We start from the raw sequence: 21,845 nt of genomic DNA, 5'->3' as shown, positions 1-21,845 counted from the left end.
GTGATTCCTTATTTTAATGATTAATGTTAATACTGATGCTACTTCTAATTTTTAACATTGAACATATTTTTCCCAGTCACGTCTTTATTGTCTAATCCTTACAGCATAATTTTCACATATTAAAAGATCAAATACGTAATACAGTCACATTTTCAATGATAATATATAAATTACTTTTGAAAATAATCTATACACATTTCCATTTTCTTAGATTAGCAGAAGTCTGTTTTTTAACTTGTTTTTAAATACCTTCAATTTAGCATCAGGGTTCAGAATCATCTGGGCTAAGTGAGCAATAGCTCCTGCATCCACTACCGTCTGTGCTAACTCTGGAGAATGCTTTGAAATATCACTGAGGTCCGAAGCAGCAATCCTTTTCAAAGCAATTTCTGGCTCCTGGATACAAAGTACTAAAAGAGGAACTGCTCCCGCATCCACCACAGCTTGTGACAGTTCTGTGGGTCCAAAAAAATAATTAAGTGAGTATGGGGGACTGACCCTTATGCAAGCCATTTTTCACCCTGACAGATACAGCGAAGAAAAAAGGGGAGGGTGTACTTCAGTGTCTCGACATCTGCATTTCAAATCAGCCCTCCTGGTTTCATAAACCATGTGGACCAATCCTGAGCTGAAAAGAATACAGGTCAATAGATGGACCTCCATTTACATGAACACATTTAGGTAGATTAGGCGGAAATGGATTTTTTTTTTAGGAGAGTAAGCAGATGTCAGCTGTTTAAGCTCTGACAATTCTGCACTTCTCAATAGACAAGCATTTTATGCATGGTTTACAGTAACAAGAAAAAGTACCAAAAATTTGTCAAACACACTAATTAGGCAGTATTTTGTACTATTTACATGAGTAAACATTAACATGAATCTTGTGCTAATATGTCAAATATTAAATTTCATTTATCTTATAGTATTTTTAAAAGACTTTTTAAAGCCTTGGCCAGTGTGGCTCAGTTGGTTGAGCACTGACCCATGCATGGAAGGTCACAGGCTCCATTCCTGGTCAGGGCACATGCCCAGGGTTCAGGTTCAGTCTCGGTGGATCATGTTTCTCTCTCACATCGATATTTCTTTCTCTCCCTCCATCTCCCTTCCTCTCTCTCCCAGGCCCCCCCAAAAAATCAAGCTTAAAAAAAAACTTTTTACAAAATGAAAAGGTGCATTTTTGCGCATATAAAAACACTTTCAAAATGAGGTCTACGACTAAACGGCCTACTTTTATATATATTAATACTAATGTTTAGATAAAGGAATAAATTTGTCTTAACCATTTTACTTGTCAGAAATAATCATCTTTTGAATATGCATGTTGATTACTTGTGTGTCCAAGAATAACAGCTATAAAAATAATACTTTTTAAAAAAAATCCTCATCCAAGGATATGTTTCTATTGATTTGAGAGAGAGAGAGAGAGAAATATCAATGTGAGAGAGAAACATCGATCAATAGCCTCCTGTACTTGCCCCCACTGGGGATGGAACCCATAACCTAGGTATGTACCTTGACTGGGAATCGAACCTGCAACCCTTTGGTGTATGGGACAACACTCCAACCAACTGAGCCACCTTACCTAAAATTTTGCATTATGCTTAAAAAAACCTTAAATGGAAAATGCATATTTAGTATTCAGACTTCACTGGCATTCACACTTTGCTCCAGCCTAGTTTAGATAAGTCCCTGACTTCAAGGAGCTCAGGTCACGGAGGAGGCTAGATAGTAAACGGCTCCTGGTGCTCTGGTGGAATTCTCTACAAGAACACACAAAGGAAAGAGGAAACAGGAAAGGGAGACAGAAATGAGACACTGGATGGTATTTTTATAAAAGTGGTCTTAGTTAGCAGTTGTTAGTGTGACTCCTTTTGAGAAGTTCCTTGAAGCTATATGTGGGTTTCTACTGTCCACTTTCATTCCTGAGAATGAAGCCAGCCCAAAATTTTTAACAACTGCATAATATTCCAAGTAAATATGTCATAAATTTACTTAGCGATTCCCATCCTCTAGGACATTGGTTTGGTTTGGCTTTGGTTTTTGCCATTATAAAGTACAGTATGGTGAATCTCTTTGTGCATTAAGATTATGTATTAGCCTGGCCGGCCGTGGCTCAGTGGTTGAGCGTTGACCTAGGATCCAGGCGATCGGGGTTCGATTCCCGGTCAGGGCACATGCCTGGGTTGCGGGCTCGATCCCCAGTCGGGGGTGTGCAGGAGGCAGCCGATCAATGACTCTCTCATCATTGATGTTTCTATCTCTCTCTCCCTCTCCCTTCCTCTCTCTGAAATCAATAAAGATATACTTAAAAAAAAAAAAAAAAGATTATGTATTAGTTACCCATTGCTACATAACAAATGACCCAATCTCAGCAACTTGAAACATCATCACTTACTATCTCACATTTCCTGCAGGTCAGGAATCCAGGAGCAGCCTTGCTAGATGGTCTTGGCTCAGAATTTCTCATGAAGCTGCCTTCACACTATCAGCTGGGGTTGCAGTCATTTGAAGGCACAACTTGGGGAGAACCTGCTCCCAAGCTCTCATGTAGTTGTTGGGAAGCTCAGTTTCTTGCTGGCCACATCAACCTTTTCAAGGCTGGCAGAGTGTCCTCGTGTGTGTGTGTGTGTGTGTGTGTGTGTGTGTGTGTACATATACATATATATTTACTTAGGATAGAGGCTCAGAGGCGAACTTACTGAGGGGAAGAATGTTGACAGTTTTGAGGTTCTTGATAGTTTTAGATTAAACCACATGAGACTGCTGTGTTTGTTTTTTTAAAGTCAAAACCAGTCGAATATAGGTAATTTCATATAGGTCAACCTAACATGCACTGCAATATTGTTCCCAAAGGGGATTATCAGTATATGTCCCCATCGACGATGTGTGAGGCTGGCAGTTTGGCCATTTACCTTATAAAGTTCATTTCAGCCCCTACATCAATTGAGACGCTGAATCATCATTTACTTCTCCCTAAATGGTGTTTTTAGTTCCAAAGTCTTTAACTTACCGCATATTACAGTGAGTTAAAAAATATGGCTGAGTCCAGCCAGTGTGACTCAGTGGTTGCGCATCAACCCATGCACCAGAAAGTCACCGGTTCCATTCCTGGTAGAGCACCTGCCTGGGTTTTGGGCTCAATCCCCAGCAGGAGGCGTGCAGGAGGCAGCCGATCAATGCTGATATTTCTTTCTCATCGATGTTTCTCTCTCCCTCTCCCTTCCTGTCTCTCTAAAATCAATAAAAATGTATTTTTAAAAATGTGGTTAAGTTACACTGATTAATAAGCATGAATATCAAGTATGACTTTTTTAGCCCATGGCATTACTACCATATTTGCCTTTTAACAAATAACCACAAAGCACAAGCCACAGTAATTCTAACTCAGTGCTGTCCAATAGGAACGTGGACCACATATATAATTTAAAATTTTCTAGTGGCCACATTTAAAAAGTAAAAATAAATAGGTGAAATTAATTTTAATAATATACATAATTTAACATAATATATACAAAATATTATAATTTCAACATGTAATTAATACTTTAACATTTTAATGAGATATTTCACTCTTTTTTTGTTTGTTAATCCTCACCTGAGGATATTTTTTCCATTGATTTTGAGAGACAGTAGAAAGGAAGGAAGACCAAGACCCTGAGAGGACACTTAGAAAGCTGCTGAATAGTCTACTGAGTTTGCCCCTAGGAACTCCCCTAAAAATCTCCACCCTTAAAGCCTTTAGGATAGAGGACCCAGTGCGCTCTCCCTCCCAGGAGCACACCAGCGCCTTCCCCTCCTCCTTCCCGTCCCAGCCCCTACCCCAGGCACATCACTTTTACCTTCCTCACTTCTAAGCTCAAGGGCCCTTCCTTTGCCTCTGTAACTTATTTCCTCAGCCCATTTCATCTACAAATTACTTTTTCTATCTCTGTGATTTTCCAAATAAATGTTCTCTTATAGTTTGAGTCTTGGCTCTGAATTCTTTCCTAGCCAGAGTTCAAGTACCGAGGTTGCTGAACCCACATCTGCTCTGACCCCACAGGTCTAACAATTCCACCCCCAACAGAAGCACTTTCAAATTTCAGTCAAGTACACTATGCCTAATGTAGTTCTAGAAATTCAAATGTAAATAAAATGTAAATGAAACTCAAAAGTATGTTTTCCCTCAATATCTAAAAGATCTTAGGAGGATTTATATACTAGTGACTGGAAAATAAACCTAGTTCGAGTAATAATTTTGTCCTAATCTAATTTATGAAACCCCTAGGATACAAACACCCTTCTCTTTATGCACACTCAGCACACACATTTGGTGATGTTTCTTGCATAGGTATTTGCACTAAACAGGAAACAAAGCCTCAGACTATAAGAATGTTAGGTGCCCTCAGGGAGAGGAAGTATTGTGTGGGTTAGAGGGTTCAGTGTCTCAGATGCTTTTTTTGGTGATTATAATGGTGATGGTGATAAAGAAACTGCTAGTCTTATATATAAAGTTATAGGTCTCAGTGACTTTGATAGATGAAGGAGGCAGGAGAAAGCAAAGGGGTGGAATATCTGGGACTGGATGAAAAGTAAAACGAGTAGACACACACTTCTCCTGTCCACCCTCACTTACTCTAAGACATACACTACAAAGGCCCCAGTTAACTCAGGTATTTGTTTGTAATGTGGGTTTTTACTTACTGCTTCCTAAGTCCGTTCCATACAATTTAGGATACTGGTATTCACATATAGGTGGTATGAGTGGATGATAAGAATACAATGCTTGCAAAAAATCTGAATTTTAAAATTGTTTTCCCCTTTAATCATTTCACCATTCTGTATAAGAGAGAAAGGAATCAGGCTGGCCCGCTCTGTATGGATTCTTTCCTTACATTATTGATTTAGTAACCTGGATACACTCTAGTAAGTGTCCGTAGCATCCAAACCAGCCATTTCCTGGAAGCGCTGCTCAGCTTTGGCAGCTGCAATCTCCCCTCCTAACTGCTCCTGAGCTGAACGGAAACGCCTCACTTGATTTAGGTCCTAAGGACATCAGTCGGGTCTGTGGGAGGAAGAATAGTCACATGTGGAAACCAGCCACCGGGGCTGAGAGCAGAGGCACCGGGCGTGGCCTTCAAACAGAGGGAGGAGGCGGCAGGAGGGGCGATGAGCTCGGACACGGTCCTTCCTCGCGTGAAGACCAAGGCTCTCTGAAGGGTTTCGAGTAACTGCCAGGCGGCTCCACCATAAACTGCTGTCTGACCAGAATAAACCCTTTAACCTCTCTACTTCAGTTTCCTCATCTAAGATGACAATTACCTCGGTAACTGAAACGCTTTAGAACACCTAATCACACGCATTCCTGTTGCCAGGCTTGAGAACAGCCAACACTTATAAGAGGCCAAGTTCATCAGGGACAGCATGTTCAGCTAATGCTCCCAAAACAAGCACCTAAAACTTATTTCTGAGCCCAAACGTGGAAGACTGTTCCTGCAAAAACCACTTACATGGCTCCTCCTTCCTCGCACTTGCAGCCAGACTACTGCCCTCCTGTCACCAAGTCCTCCGGCGGCTGCCACTCCTGACACGGTTCCCTGGAAGAGCTGGGCGTCAATGGGACTGTCCTGCAGGCGGGCGAGGCGAGCAGGCTGCCTGGGGCGGGGAGGGGGCCCTCCCAGGGGAAGCCTGTGGCTCCACAGCCCCTGGTTCCTCTGCCTCCCCCTCACACTTCCAGCCCGCCAGGGTCCTCGCCTTGCTGCTTGGATCTCCAAAGCAAGACTGATCTTTAGAAACAGTGAGAGCGTTTACACGGATTAGGATCATTCTGCAGAGTGGGAAAGTGTGGCAAGAAGGAAGGAGAGAGACAACCAGTATGAGAAGAATTCTACCTCAGCCTTTTTAAGGAGCAGCACAAAATTAACGAAATAACATCCTCAAAGTAAGAGACACTTTCATCAGTGTATTCAACAACTGGTGGTTCAATCATAGAAATTTAATGACACAATTTGTACGGAATTGAAAAAAGCACGCATGCCGTTTCTGGTTGTTAACCCCCTGTTCTCTTTGGTTATCTATAAAAAACTTTAAAATCTATACATAGAAGTAACCTTTAGAAATGGTATTTTTTAAATAAGGAAAAGTCAGCAAATTGGTTTCTCTCCTCTACTAATTGTGTGCTTACTTTATTTTTATTTCCTATACACAAAATCTTTTCCTTCTAGTGCCCTTAAAGATACACTTTATTTCTTTTGCATCTCTATTTGAGGTTTATATTTCTTAATCAGTCTAATCAAACATTTCACCACTAATACTAAGAAGTAAACATTGAATGACTGTCCTCCCCTTAATCTCAATATATTCCATTTTTAGGAAATTGTCGAGAAAGAAATCAGGTTATTTGGAGGTAAATCCTCTATTTTCATTGATATTCAGGATGTGAATGATGACTTCTTTTATTGCTTTCTACATATCAATTCCCTTTCCTTCAGAGAATTATATGCAGTAAAGGTCCTCTGGGAGCTTCTGAGGCCCAGGCCTTTAAGTACCATGAAATATTGAAATTACAGGAGGACAACCATGTGGGAGCCAGATTATAGCAAAAAATTAGAATGGAATCCCTAAGACAAACCCAATTTAGGGACTATAGACCCTACCTATGAACTATCAGCCTCAAATTCAACAAAAGGGAGGTATGGAAAGGTTATCTATCAGTACCGGCCTGAGAATGTATCTGTACAGTTGTCCCTCAAAGCTCTTTGCACCACCCTTTGAAATACTGATGTTATAATATGTTTGCTATTAAGTCCTCTGACATTAAAAATATATATATTAAATATAGCCATGTAGTTTCCCCCTGATAACCAGCTTCTGGTTTAAAACACTATCTTTGTTTTCTCAATCAACACATATAGAGCAATAGTCCTAAGGTGAACCTATCTGGAAAACCAAAATCCAGATATTAAGGAAATAATTTAATATACTAATTCTGCATCATTCTTAGTATGACAATAGTGTTCTTTCTCAATTTACTTTTATATCATTTAATTTCTTTTTTGTCTCTAATAGTGCCACCACTTTAAGAACCAAATTAAACATAACCATGGGAGAACTTACTGTTTCTGTTTTGAATTTCTTCTTCAAAACTCTTTCAAGAAGTATTTAGTGAGGCCATATGGCACAAGGCTAACATGGGCTTTAGATTCAGACAGATTTAGACTCTAATTCCAGTTCTACCTTTAACATAACTTCAGGAATCCTCTCTAAGTTCCACTTTCTTCATCTGTTTAATAAGGAGGGTAATACCTACCCGCAAGGCAGCAAAATCAAAATGAGGCAATGTACCTGAAGCATACTGTACAGAGCCAGGGACATAGTAATTACTCAGTAAATGGTAGCTATGATTTTATACATATGTAAACACTAAAAATCTGGAAAATAAAGAAAAATATCCTAATTCTATCACCCTAGTGACACAAATATGTATATCTCTGTAATTTATGTCCACATAAAAAAACTTACTTTTATATTATTATAAATTTAATATACAGTTTTGTCCTTTCTTACATTATAATCACTTTTCCATGTTACCATGTAGTATTCACAATTGCCTTCTTAAATTTCTGCCAAACATTTGGGTGTTTTTTTTTATATTACAAATAATGCTACAATAACATTTGCATGAATATCGCTTTTCTTTCTGTGGAATTCTTTCCTCAGGGTGAATTACTAGCAAAGTTGATCATTAGAGTAACCATAAACTCTTTTGTGACTTAGTTTTACCAAACACTTTCCCACAAGTTTAGACAATTTGTGGCGCCTCCACCCATGGGCATAAACACTATCGAGTCCTGTCCACCCTCCGGTATTAATACCACCTCCTTTCATTTACGGAATATTGACCGTGCGCCAAGCGCTGGTCTCAGTGCTTCCCATGTCTGCCATCCTCACAGCAAATCTCTGAATAACTCTGAAGCAGTTGCCCTCTTTTTGTAGATAAGGAAGTAAAGGTTCAGAAAGCTTACAAGCCACATCCAGTGTAGCATGGCAGCTAAGCGGTAGGACCTGGGCTCGCACTCGGGCCCTGCCCAGTGCCACAGCGCTCTCACCCACTTGGCTGTGCTCCTGCTTCATTCTTTTTTACCCCCAGGGAACCATAGGTGGGAAAAGCTATTTGCACGGATATTTTCATACGCAGTTCTTGATTACTAGCAAAGTTGATCATTTCTACATGTGTGTTAAACTGCGTATTCTTCTAGTGTTACTTGTTTACATTATTTATCGACTTCTGTAAAGAGGCGGGCGAGTTTGTTCCCTCTGTATTTTCCTGATCAGGTGTCAGCACAGCCTTCCCGCGAGAGGCCCAGGCCCTGAGCTGTCCGTCTGTAAGAGGTGACCCTTCTCTTTCTCCTTCCTGCCCAATATGGGCTGAATACAAGCATGTTCTAGAAAGTTATGTGCATATCTTTTTAATGTTACTCACTTACATGATACGGCCCCTGGCTGATTCGGAATAATACCCTATGTCAGGAGTGAAACTGAAGACTCAATGTACCCTGAGGGGTGACAAGCTAAAATGATTTCTTAACTGAACCAATTTACCAAGGTCTTTGAGAATTAATCTCATTTGCCTCAGCCCCGCTCCCTCCCACCCTTTCTCTTTCCATCTACAATAAAGACTGGAATATGCAGATTTTTTAATGAATTTGCAATCCAAACAACTTGAGCACCATTCAGAGCTTATCTTCCATAATGTATAAAAACATCATCAAAACCTCACCTATGCTTTACTACGCAAAGCCAGATTTATCTAATACTAGATATAAACTTTAGTAATCCTTTTTAAAATATGCTCCATTACCTGCATTATGTCTTGCAATATATCCAAGTGCCCAGGCTGCAGCCTCTTTGACTCCAGGGTCAAAATCCTCCAAGCATATCACCAGCGTGTCCAGCGCTCCACAATCAACTATGGCCTGAGCTAGTTGAGGGGAATGTTTAGCAACTGCCCGTAACACAAAGGCAGCTGCTTTCTTGTAGAAACGCTTCAAGGATAAAATAGATAAAACTCAAAGTGAGTTGAGCACTTATATAACGAAAAGCTAAAATAGACCAAAACTAACGTAAAAATAACATTAATATAATAAAACTGAACAGCTTTTAAATATGAAAGAAAAACATCCTGCAACGTTATTTTGATTTTTTTATGTTCCCCCATTGCTTTCGTTTAGTAGCTAAACGAAAACAGTGTCTTATATTACATTTCAAGTGTTTTATTCTACAACATGCATTTATAAAATAAAATATTTCCTGCAAATTGTATTTCCTACAAATTCATTATTTTATTTAACGAGATTTCTATGTATCTGCATTACACTAAAGGTCTTTGTTTGACCCATGGGAACTCTTGGATTGTTTGCATGTGCAACTAAACTGTCAACTCACAAATTTGTTTCCTTTACTTGCCCTCAGTCTCTAAGCCTGGTAGGCCTTTCATGACCTCAGCTAATCTTTCTGGTGTGCTAAGTTATCCTGAAATAACAGCCATGTTTCGAGGTACAGTTATCAATCATTGAATCAACGTAAAGGCAAAACATTCATGATACATTTTAAAACTTTTCCTGGTACATAAACTAGCCAAACAATGGGACATGTTATTTATTCCTTTTTAGAAATTATTTTTTAAAAAAGGTAAATGGAAATGACTTAACATTATGTGAATGCTTCATATTTATAATATTTTCTACATATAAATGTTGTCAGATTAAGAAATAAAATAAAACTAAAACATCATTTTCTTCATATAGCTAAGAAAATTAAATGCTTAGGAAGTATTAGCTATAATAGTGTGGTTTTATGGTTCACATAATGACACAGTAATAGTCTCCTAAATCTTCCTTTTATTAACAGAACCCAGGTAATCCCCTATTTTAGATTGTTCCTAAACAGTCTAAAGTGACTGGGTGTCATAGCATCTGTTTTGAATGCATTCTATTTACTTAGGCTAAAATATTAAGGTACAAAAAAATTTACGAGAGAAAATACAAGTATATTTTTAACATTATATCTCAAAACCTGGTATATACTGATGATGTAAGAAATATGCCATTTAGTAATGATGTTTTGATTTTATATATTTTAGTTTCTTAAAGGTAACATGTAGATATTAAAATATTTGTTGTAAAGTCTAATTTTATATGTCAGAAACCAAATACCTACTAATTTATAGTAAAAATTAGAATAGAGTTTTAAAGTAGCTTTCCACAGATTTTCTTTTTTTTAAAAATATGTTTTTATTGACTTTAGAGAGAAAGAGTAAGAGTGAGAGTGAAAGTGAGAGTGAGTGAGAGAGAGAGAGAGAGAGAGAGAGAGAGAGAGAGAGAGAGACAATGGTCGCCTCCCACACACGCCCTGACCAGGGATCAAACCCGCAACCTGGGTATGTGCCCTGACTGGGAATCAAACCGGAGACCTTTCAGCGCACAGGATGACACTCAACCAACTAAGTCACACTGGCCAGTGCTTCACAGATTATTTTCTTATAATTGTGGAAAAATAATGGTAATATATTTCTTTTCATTACCTTAAGCTAATTTGACTTTTTATATTGTAGAATTTTCAAATTCTCAGATAGTTTTTTGGGTATTAATTGTCACTACTAACTCCAGAGCCTATAACCCACACTTTCTGATCTCATCCCCCTTTCTCCTAATTTCTGCTTTCCCAAAATCCTCTCCCATTTCTCACCAAAGGAATTTCCTTGAAGAAAAAAAAAAAGCAAAAGCAAAACCAGAGGACTTTGTACCTGGTAAAGAAAAATTAAATCTCCTGCGAGAAATGACTGGCAGGTGAAGGAAACAGAAGCCTGTGAATAATGCTTCACATTCTCAATTTCTCATCACTTTTCTGCCCTAATACATTTTTGTCTCTTTTCAACTGATGGACATCATTCCACTTAGAAAACTTCTATTAAGAACCTTCCATGTGGGATACAAAATACACACTCTGCCCTCAAAGGAAGGAGTTCAAAGTCCAGGAAGAAGAAAGTCTAACAGTTTATATGACAGAAGGAATACCTACAAGAAAAATAAAATTTCTGTGACTCCTTGAGGGGTAAAACAGTGATTAGTAAATGGCTCTCCAATTTATAAAAATAAGGCAAATTTGTCAACAATTAGGATTTGTGTTTACTTTTTAAAATTCTGGTAAAATACACGTAACATAAAATTTACCATTTTTACCATTTTAAAGTATACGATTCCGTGGCATTTAGTGCATTCACGATGTGGTGCAACCACCTTTCCAGTTCCAGAACATTTTTATCACCCCAACAAGAGCCCCGTGTGTTAAGCAGTCGCTCCTCCCTCCCCGAGCCCTGGGCAGCCACTGGTCTGCTTCTGTCTCTGTGGATCTGCATTGTCCGAACAGTTCATATAAACGGAATCATATAATATGTAGCCCTTGTGTCTGGCTTCTTTCTCTCAGCATAATCTTTTTAAGGTTCCTCCATGTTGCAGCATATATTGGTACTTCATCTTTTTCATGACTGATAATATGCCACTGCATGGGTACCTCACCTTTTGTTTATCCAGTCATTCCTTTTTTTTTTTTTTAAATATATCTTTATTGATTTCAGAGAGAGGAAGGGAGAGGGAGAGAGAGAGAGATAGAAACATCAATGATGAGAGAGTCACTGATCTGCTGCAGCCCGCAACCGGGGCATGTGCCCTGACCAGGAGTCGAACCCCGATCGCCTGGATCCTAGGCCGATGCTCAACCGCTGAGCCACGCCCGGCTGGGCTATCCAGTCATTCTTTTGGCTGTTGAATATTGCTGCTATGAATATTTGCGTATAAGTTTTGTTTGAACACTCATTTTCAATTATTTTGGAAATATAACTATTGAGTAGAATTGCTGGGTCATACGGTAATTATGTTTAACTTACTGAGGAATTGCCAAACTGTTCCAAGCAGCTGCACCATTTTATGCACCTACCAGCAGTGTATGCGGGGTCTAATTTCTCCCCATCTTCACTAACACTTGTGTTTTCCTGTTTTATTATGGCCATCCTAGTGGGTCATGGGCTCTCGTTGTGGTTTTGATTTGCATTTCCTAAGGACTAAATGCTGTTGAGCACTTTTCATATTTGTTGGCCATGTGTACATCTTCTTTGAATAAATGTCTATGCAAGTCCTTTGCCCATTTTTTAAAATTTTGTTTTTATTGATTTGAGAGAGGAAGGGAGATGGACTGCCTCCTGCACCCCCCCCCCCCACTGGGGACGAAGCCTGCAACCCAGGCATGTGCCCTGACTGGGAATTGAACCAGCAACCTTCTGGTGCATGGGATGACACTCAACCAACTCAGCCATGCGGGCCTGGGCCCTTTGACCATTTTTAATTGGATTGTTTGTCCTTTGGTTACACAAACAGGAATGTAATATTAAAGATATGTCAAAAAAGATATATTCCTAGATTATGATAAACTAGCAGAATAGAATGAAAAGTCCAAGACCCTACCTATAGGAAGGTTCTTCCTTAACAACTGTTAGGTGGCGCTGTACAGGAACACAGAGCGGAACCAGATAGAAGGGGGGAAATTAGGGCACTCCTAGGTGACCCTTAAAAGGCCTGACATGCTTGCATACTTGGTAAATGCTTTACCAAACCTTCTATTAAACGCATTCTCCTTCCTTTTGGATGCTTCTCTCTTCCTTGCTTTAAAGCAATTTCTTACAGTTACCATTAACCAAATTTCACCTGTATATAAAGATTTCTGTACACAACTTTTTGTTTGCCTAAGGCTTTATACACGTAAGACTGATCCTATAAATTTAATACTCCCATACACAGAAATACTGCTTTATGTATAATTCCATTACATTTTAAAATGTTTTCTCTTTATATTAATAATGGGAAAAAGCTGCATATCAACCCCGAAGTAGAATGCCCTAAAGAGATTATGTTCAGTTCAGAGAACTGAATGTATATTAACATCTTTTTTTTTTTTAATCCTTACCTGAAGATATTTTTTCCATTGCTTTTCAGAGAGAGTAGAAGAAAGGGAGGGAGGGAGGGGGAGAGAGAGAGAAACATCGATGACACATCGACTGGCTGCCTCCTACACAGGCCCCGGCTGGGGGGTGGGGGGAGCGAACTTGCATCTGAGGTACTAGCCCTTGACCAGGAGTATAACCCTTGACCATTTGGTGCACAGGCCAAGCTCTAACCACTGAACCACCAGCCAGGGCTGTATTAACATCTTAATAATTCTAATGCCTACAAGCTCGCAAATGTACCCAAACTATCAACTTTTTAAGTCAAAAACATAACTTTTTAAAAATTCTTACATTCTGTTCTGCCAATGAATAAACAAGCTGTGGAAGAATGTCGCCCTTGACAACTGCTTCTGCCAGGTCATCATTATAATTAGCCAGCCTCCCAAGAGCCAAAGCAGCAGTCTGTTGAATAGTTGGGACCACATCCAGAAGGAGAGGCCTCAGCAAAGACATTACACCTGAGTTAAATTATGAAAGAACACAAATCAGCAAAATTTAAATTAAAAAGCAAACATACAGTTCAGTATATATACAAATAAGAAAATTAAGGGGGAAAAATAATAAAGAAATAAAAATTAGCCACTAAAAATGAACGGGATACTTAGAAGCATATAATTGGACACAGAATAATACAACCTGTAGTTATCAAAGAAGCAGCATAGTGGGGAAATACAAACTGTTCTGGGGTTAGAGAGGAGTTAAAATCCCTGATTGGCAAATACTAGCTATGTGACCAGACAGGACCAATGCAAAGAGAGGTTGTGAAGCACAAAGTATAGTGCCTAGCACAGAAGGGGGGTGGGGCTGATTCCCCCTCCCCTACCCCTAGTCCCCAGCCTTTGCAAATTCTACCTTTCAGGGCTCCGTTCAGATCCTTTTGTCTCAATGAAGTCTTTCATTTGTTTTTTTTTTGTTTTTTTTTCCCCTCTGATTCCAACTGTTGGGTCTTTACTCTGATTCCAAATGAACTTGGAGTTTATTACAGAAATTTTATCAGGATCTATCTCAGGGCCAGGGAGCAGGAGGGCCGTTTGGCTAGGATCTCACATATTTCTGACATTATATCCAAATAAATAAATTCTTTGATACAAGAAAGTATATTGTATTATCAGGTCTCATAATATTCACTTTAGGATTGAATACAGAGTAGGTTCATCATCCTCACAACAATAAAAGTAGCTTATATTTGTGGAGCACTTGTATGCATGCATTGTTTTAAATATTTGTTTTCTTTTTCCCCCCTCTCTTTATTGTTGAAAGTATTACAGATGTCCCCTTTTTTAAAATCCACTGACCTCTCATAACAAACTTATGATGTAGGCCCTACTGTGATGTATATTTTACAGATGAGGAAATAGAGGCTGAGAAAGGTTAAAAAAATTGTCACACAACTAATAAATGGTGGAGCAAGGTTAGAAATTCTGACATTCTTTATTTATAATTGCTAAATAAATAATATGTATTAAAATTGAGGTAGGGAAAGGGAGACAAATAATAATTGCATTTTGGTCACTTTATTGGCTATTCCAACTCTTTATATTAACTTTGTCTTACTAGAAAATATGTAAAATGGTCAACAGCTATTTATGTTTTATGACGATGTTTTAGTCTAAGGTTACAAGAAAGGTAATGATGGAGTTCAAACTGGAACAAAATGCCCCTTGACTTTCTAAACTTTATGTAATTTACAGCAGGCTATTCAATTGATGTTATTACATCTTTTCTATACAAACACATTCCAGTGATCTATAAGAGCATATACTACCAATATTCTTTTATAATGTTATATCCAGAAACATTTGAAATAGAATAAAAGGAAAACATTTACAATGACATTTAGGATTAGACTAAAGTAAGATAAATAGTACTACCAAGTAACATAAACAGAACATACTGATGCTTATCTCAGATACATTTAATGATGTGACCTGTGGCTTTTCATAGTTTCCCATTTCACTTAGTGATCATTTTTATGTCTAAGGTGGCTTGGTTAGGCCATCTTATACAAGGCCACAGTTGCAAGTTTAAATCCAGTACCAGCTGGTTAACTTTGCAGGCACAAAGCACTCCTGCTCATGCCCGGGTCATAGCTCCTATTAGACAAATCAACATGCCTATGCTCATAAGTGCTGCTTATATTATTATCTGTACTTTTTTCATAGAGACACTTTCTGAAATATCTCATAATGAAAAGTTTAAAGCACAGAATAAAGTATTAGAATTACTACCAAGTGTTAACATGGGTCCTTCTTAGAAAGTTGGGTTTAAAACAATTTGCTGATCTCTTCTTTGTAGTTTGCTTTATTACTTCATTTTTTTCTTAATTGTGGTAAAATACACATGACATAAAAATTACCACTTAAACCATTTTTGGTGTACATTTCCAACAATGTGTAATCATCGCCACCATCTAGAAACTGTTAAACGGTTTCCTATAGAAGCTGCACCATTTTACATTCCTACCAGCAAAGTGCAAGGGTTCAGATTCCTCCACATCCTCACCAACACTTACTTTCCGGGTTGCTTTAAAATAACAGGCATCCTAATAGCTGTGAAGTGGTATCTCACTGTGGTTTTGATTTTCGTTTCCCTGGCACTAACGATGGTCAATGTCTTTTCATGCGCTTGCATATTGGCCATGTGTACATCTTCTTTGTTGAAATGTCTATTCAAGTGCTTTACACACTTTGTTGAACATAAACTTGACATTTCTGATAATAAATATGCATCATTTAAAAAACAAAAGCTACCTTTGTCAACATATATTTAAATTTTCATAATAAATACATTAATGAGGTCGAAAAATATAAAGTATAAGTATGCTTAGACAATTAAAAAGAATCACAATTAAAAAAATAAAAGAGAAAAATAAGAGAATCACAATTATGGCTCATGTTATTTTCTTCCTGATGATTCTGTTATTTCCTTTTTCTGCTCACTTGATAAATTTATGTGAAGGAAGCCGCTTATTGTCTTTTGAAATATAATTGGAAAATCAACCCAACCTAGATAGTTTAAATTAAAATCTCATTTGAACTTTCATGTTAAGAATTTGAGAAATTCATCTATGTAGGTCTACAGGTCTTAACTTGGTTATGTGTTTATTATTAGTTACAGTATTTAGCTAATATACCAAAAGTCTCCAATTCTGGAAAATTTCGGTTTGCAATTTTAGCAGTAAAATATTTAACCCCTCAAAAGGTATTTCGCTTGTCAAAGGAATACTTTATGTATTTTCTCCTCCATCTGGCTGAGGAAAAATAACGTCAATAAAATGACACATAATCCCTTCCCTTCTACTCCTGATTCAACATCCAAGTTAGGCTTCGGCATGGAAACTTTTGTTCTATCATAGTTTCCCTATATTCCTTAGTCCACACAGTAGCATAATGAGGATTTTTAAAAATTTTAAATCTCTGAACCTGTACAAGTAAAAGCTAAAGTTTCCATTTAAAACATCTTTGTTTGGGGGGTGGGGGCAGGTAGAAGAGAGTAAATGGGTGATAAATGGTGATGGAAGGAGATTAGACTTTAGGTGGTGAACACACAATACAATATACAGATGATGTATTATAGAATTGTACACTTGAAACCTATATAATTTTATTAACCAATATCACCCCAATAAATTCAATAAAAAATTAAGTATCTTTGTTTGAATAATATCATTCTTATTAAGAGAAAATACTGCCCCAAATTTCTAGTCCTTAAATTGCCTCTTAGTGCTTTATCATCATTAGTCCCCAGGCACATGATTTTTATCTCTTACACAGTTTAAGCATGGAGACTTTGTTATTTAATTACAAGTTTGTCCTAAAAATACAGATAATGATGCAAAAGACAAGGGGGGGAGAGATAGGGAGGAAAGGAGAGAGGAGAGGGGGAAAGAGGTAGATATAACATGAAAAGAAATTTTTCCTTACCTGCCTGTCCATTAGGAATCCATAGTGAATGATCCTTGGTGAGGAATGCATGAAAATTTAGAGTCCATAAATTACAGAAGTCTGAGTAGTTGCTATACTATCTGATATACAAGGTCTCTGGGGAGCAGCTAATGACCTCATTGAGGTCTCCACTGAAGGAGCCAACATGATCTATCTAATATCTAATGTTAAAAATAATTCATATAATGCACTCTAATATTTATAAAACAATTTAGTTTACTCTATACAAACTGATAAAAAGTGTGAAACTATTTTGGAAATTTAACTTATAGGATAAATCTTTACAATCCCCCTTCAACTTTATAGCTTTGAGCTCCGTTTCTATTTCGCTTGTTCCAGTGCTGTACCAATACCTACACTGCAATCCAGTTATGCCCAAAACAAAAACAGCCTTGCTGAGCCTGATCAGGGTTTACCAAGTGGCAAGGAGTAGAACTACACACGAGTCAAGGCAGCTCCTACTCCCAAGAAACAAATAATCGAGTGCAGGAGATTATAGAATAGCCTCAAAATAATCACAGCTCTTTCCTCTAATTCCTTTCAACACAACATAGGCCTAACTACTTTAATTTTGCATGCCTGCTGCATATATAAATTAGGAAGGGAATGCCAAACATTTCAAAAGGGAATCATTGTCAAACATTTCCAAAGACAAAAAAATTACCCATTCATTCTCATATTACATATATAATTTATATACATATTACCTCAATCTTCTGCTTATAAAGATAGTTAACATCTCAGTTTTGTTTCTTTAGAAACAAGTGTCTGTAAACTGGGCCTTTGGGCCCATTTAAATCATAGCAATGATTTCCGGTAGCCCTGGTTACTTCTTTTTTTAAAAAAAAATATATATCTTTATTGATTTCAGAGAGAGGAAGGGAGAGGGAGAGAGAGAGAGAAACATCAATGATGAGAGAGTCGTTGATCAGCTGCCTCCTGCACACCCCTGACTGGGGATAGAGCCTGCAACCTGGGCATGTGCCTTAACTGGGAATCGAACCGCAGTATCCTGGATCCTAGGTTGATGCTCAACCACTGAGCCATGCCTGGCCGGGCCTGGTTACTTCTTATCTTTGTTTTGTTTTTCACTTTTTTCAATTTTATTCATTTTTATTGTGGTAAAATATACATAACAAAATTTATTATTTTAACCATATTTAGGAATTAAGTACAGTCACAATATTGTATAACCATCACCCACTATCATTTCCAGAACTTTCCATCATCGCTAACAGATACTCTATACAAATTAAACACTATCTCCCTATTTCTCCCTCCCCCCCAACCCCTGGTGGCCTCTATTCCACTTTGTCTCTCTGAATTTGTCTACTGTAGATACCTCATATAAATGGAATCATGTAATTGTCCTATTTTGTCTGGCTTACTTCAAAATTAGCATGTTTTCAAGGTTCATCTATTGTATCATGTATCAGAATTTCATTACCTTTGTAAGATGAATAATATCCTATTGTATGTATATACAACATTTTGTTTGTCCGTCTGTTGATGGACATTCAGGTTGTTTCCACCTTTCGGCTATTGTAAATAATGCTTCTGTGAACACTGCTGTACATGTATCCATTTGAGTCCCAGATTTCAGTTCTTTTTAGTGTATATCTTAAAGTGGAATTGTTAGGCTCTGGCCAGTGTGGCTCATTTGGTTGGGTGTCATCCCGGGCACCAAAAGGTTGCCCATTTGATTCCTGGTCAGGGCACATGCCCGGGTTGTGGGCTTGATTCCTGCGGGGGTACATGCAGGAGGCAGCCGATCAATATTTCATTCTCATATTTATGTTTCTCTCTCCCTCTACTTTCCTCTCTCTCTCTCTCTCTCTCTCTCTCAAAAAACAACAACAAAAACACTTTAAAGTGGAATTGTTGGGCTAAACAGTAATTGTTAAATTTTTAAGGAATCATCCAATTTCTCCACATTCTCACCAACACTTATTTTTTGTTGTTTTTTTTATAATAGCCATCCGAATGGGTTTAACATGGTATTTCACTGTGGTTTGATTTGCATTTCCCTAATGACTAGTGATATTGAGCATCTTTTCATGTGCTTATTGGTCACTTATGTAACTTCTTTGGGGAAATGTCTATTCAAATTCTTTGGACATTTTGAATCAGGTTGTTTGGGTTTTTGTTGTTGTTGAATATTAGGAGTTCTCTTCATATTCTGGATATTAATCTCTTATCAGATATATACTTTGCAAATATATTCTTCCATTCTGTGAGCTGTCTTTCTACTCTCTTGGTAGTGTCCTTTGATGGCCTTTGTGTTTTTCAACTTAAAATGAAGTGATTTCTACCTTATATATTCTTTACTTTCCAATTTTATTCAAAATTTTCATAAACTTATAAAACATGTTAAAGATTTATTATTGTAAATTTTGTAAAGCTTTAAAAAGGTAAATTCGCCCGGCCGGGTGTGGCTCAGTAGTTGAGCATTGACCTAGGATCCAGGAGATCGGGGTTCGATTCCCGGTCAGGGCACATGCCTGGATTGCGGGCTAGGCAGACAATCAATGCTTCTCTCATCATTGATGTTTCTATCTCTCTCTCCCCTTCCTTTCCTCTCTCTGAAATCAATAAAGATATGTTTAAAACAAAACCAAAAAAAAATTTTTTTAAATAAAAAAAATAAAAAGGTAAATTCCAGTAAGTGTTTTATTTTTATCTAAAACTACTTTCTATATGACCATTTACTATGAAATAGCCACTATAGTCCATTCAAGTTTTGAAAAGAGTGATTTCTGCACACAAGTAACCCATACACAGCAAATAATTCACCTTTGACTGTCAGTGTTACTACCTGACTCAGGCATTCTGTTTGGAGTCCAGTGAGAATATAAGATAAACTTCATACTTTAAAAATAAAAGGACTCACTTGTCCTGCTTGTTACATGACTGCCTATGTTGACAGACAACAGAGTGAGGTAATTAAAAGCCTTTATTTGTAGGTAAATTGATTGGGTTCAAATCTGGGTGTGCCACTTCCTAGCTGTGGGGCTCAGCAAGGTTACTTAACATCTCTGTGTCTTAGTTGTACCATATGTAAAACGGTGGCAAATTCTAGGACTACCTCATAAAACTGTTGTGAGAATTAAAATGAGGTCAATTTTCTAAAATGGAACATGAGTTGGGACAAAATAAACATAGGTGCTCGGTTCCTGAAGGAATCAATTCCCTATGTTGACCATATTTTTCATCAACATTTTATTATGACTTGCACATGACTCATTAATTAATCAATACCTTCCATTCTGATAAAGAAATATTTAAGGTTCTATAGCCCCATGATTGAGCCTTTCTACCATATACTTTAGAATTACCATGGAATAAATAATTCATTCAAGAAATATGTTAGGATTCAACACAATTCCTATCCAAATACCAATGGTATTTCACAAACCTAGAACAAATAATCCAAAAATTCGTATGGAAACAAAAGACCCCAAATAGCAACAGTAAGTGGTATCACACTACCTGATATCAAACTATACTATAAAGCCATAGTAATCAAAACAGCATGGTACTGGCATAGAAATAGACACATCGATCAATGGAACCCAGTAGAGAGTCCAAAAATAAATCCACACTTATACAGTCAATTAATCTATGACAAAGGAGGCAAGAACCATACAATAGGGTAAAGACAGTCTATTCAATAAATGGTGGTGGGAAAATTGGACAGATACATGCAAAAAAATTAAACTAGACCGCCTTCTTATACCATACACAAGAATAAACTCAAAATGGTTTAAAGACTTAAATGTAAGACCTGAAAGCATAAAACTCTGGAAGAAAATCTCTCACATTTCTTTTAGCAATATTTTTTCTGATATATCTTCTTGGGCAAAGTAGACAGAAGAAAAACAAACAAAGGGTTATATTAAACTAAAAAGTTTTTGCACAGCAAGGGAAACCATCAACAAAATCAAAAGCCAACATACTGAATGATACACCCGATACGGGGTTAATATCCAAAATGTATAAAAAACTCAGACAACACCAGAAAAACAACCCAATTAAAAAGTACGCAGAAGACCTGAATAAATACTTCTCCAAAGACATACAGATGGCCAATAGGCATATGAAAAAATGCTCAACATCACTAATCATCAGAGAGATGCAAATCAAAACCACAATGAGATACCACCTCACTCTGTCAGAATGGCTGCCATCAGTAAATCAAGAAACAACAAGTGCTGGCGAGGGTGTGGAGAAAAGGGCGCCCTCATGCACTGTTGGTGGGAATGTAGAATGGTGAAACCACTATGGAAAACAGTGTGGAGGTTCCTCAAAAAATTAAAAATGGAACTGCCTTATGGCCCAGTGGTTCCACTTCTGGGAATATATCTAAAGAAACCTTAAACACTAACTTGAGTATATTCACTGCAGTGTTATTTACAATAGCCAAGATAAGGAAGCAGCCCGAGCACCCATCAACAGATGAGTGGATAAAAAAGCTGTGGTACAGACCGGCTGGACTGGCTCAGCTGAGCATCGTCCTGTGCACCGAAAGGCTGCTGGTTCAATACCCGGTCAGGGCACATACCTGGGTGGCGGGTTCGTTCCCCGGTTGGGGCATGTACGGAAGGCAACAAATCGATGTTTCTCTTTTGCATTGTTTCTCTCTCCCTCTCTTTGTAAAAATCAATAAATAAAAAATAAAAAATTAAATGTCATATCTAAGTCACTTATACTTTGGTGACCACTTAGCCCAACTGTTTGGACTGATTATATTCTACATTGTACATTTGTGGGAAGAGAAAACCTGTCACTCTTACACTAAAACATGATATTCTGTATTTTAAGTGTTACCTATACTTCCATAGTTCAGTATCAAATTTTTAATGTCA

The 21,845-nt window shown here is 37.7% G+C and overlaps 1 protein-coding gene across 3 annotated transcripts in view; it reads right to left on the bottom strand.

Annotated features, from left to right (window-relative positions):
• The window catches only part of LOC308547121 (sperm-associated antigen 6), a 52,423-nt gene that overhangs the window by 27,783 nt on the left and 2,795 nt on the right, over positions 1-21,845 (bottom strand). Inside the window, exons 3-6 of one of the 3 annotated variants that reach the window (XM_081116888.1) lie at positions 16,960-16,993; positions 13,328-13,494; positions 8,840-9,023; positions 250-455 (exon numbers count right to left, since the gene is read on the bottom strand). In XM_081116888.1, coding sequence (XP_080973014.1) covers positions 250-455; positions 8,840-9,023; positions 13,328-13,489 — 552 coding nt within the window. In that variant the 5' untranslated portion in view covers positions 13,490-13,494; positions 16,960-16,993. The remainder of the gene's footprint in view (positions 1-249; positions 456-8,839; positions 9,024-13,327; positions 13,495-16,959; positions 16,994-21,845) is intronic. The other 2 variants (XM_081116887.1, XM_081116889.1) reach the window with 2 other exon arrangements.

Source organism: Miniopterus schreibersii, assembly GCF_964146895.1.
Source record: "Miniopterus schreibersii genome assembly, chromosome: 1".
NCBI classification, from domain to species: domain Eukaryota; kingdom Metazoa; phylum Chordata; class Mammalia; order Chiroptera; family Miniopteridae; genus Miniopterus; species Miniopterus schreibersii.
This window is presented reverse-complemented; position numbering and strand designations above follow the sequence as displayed.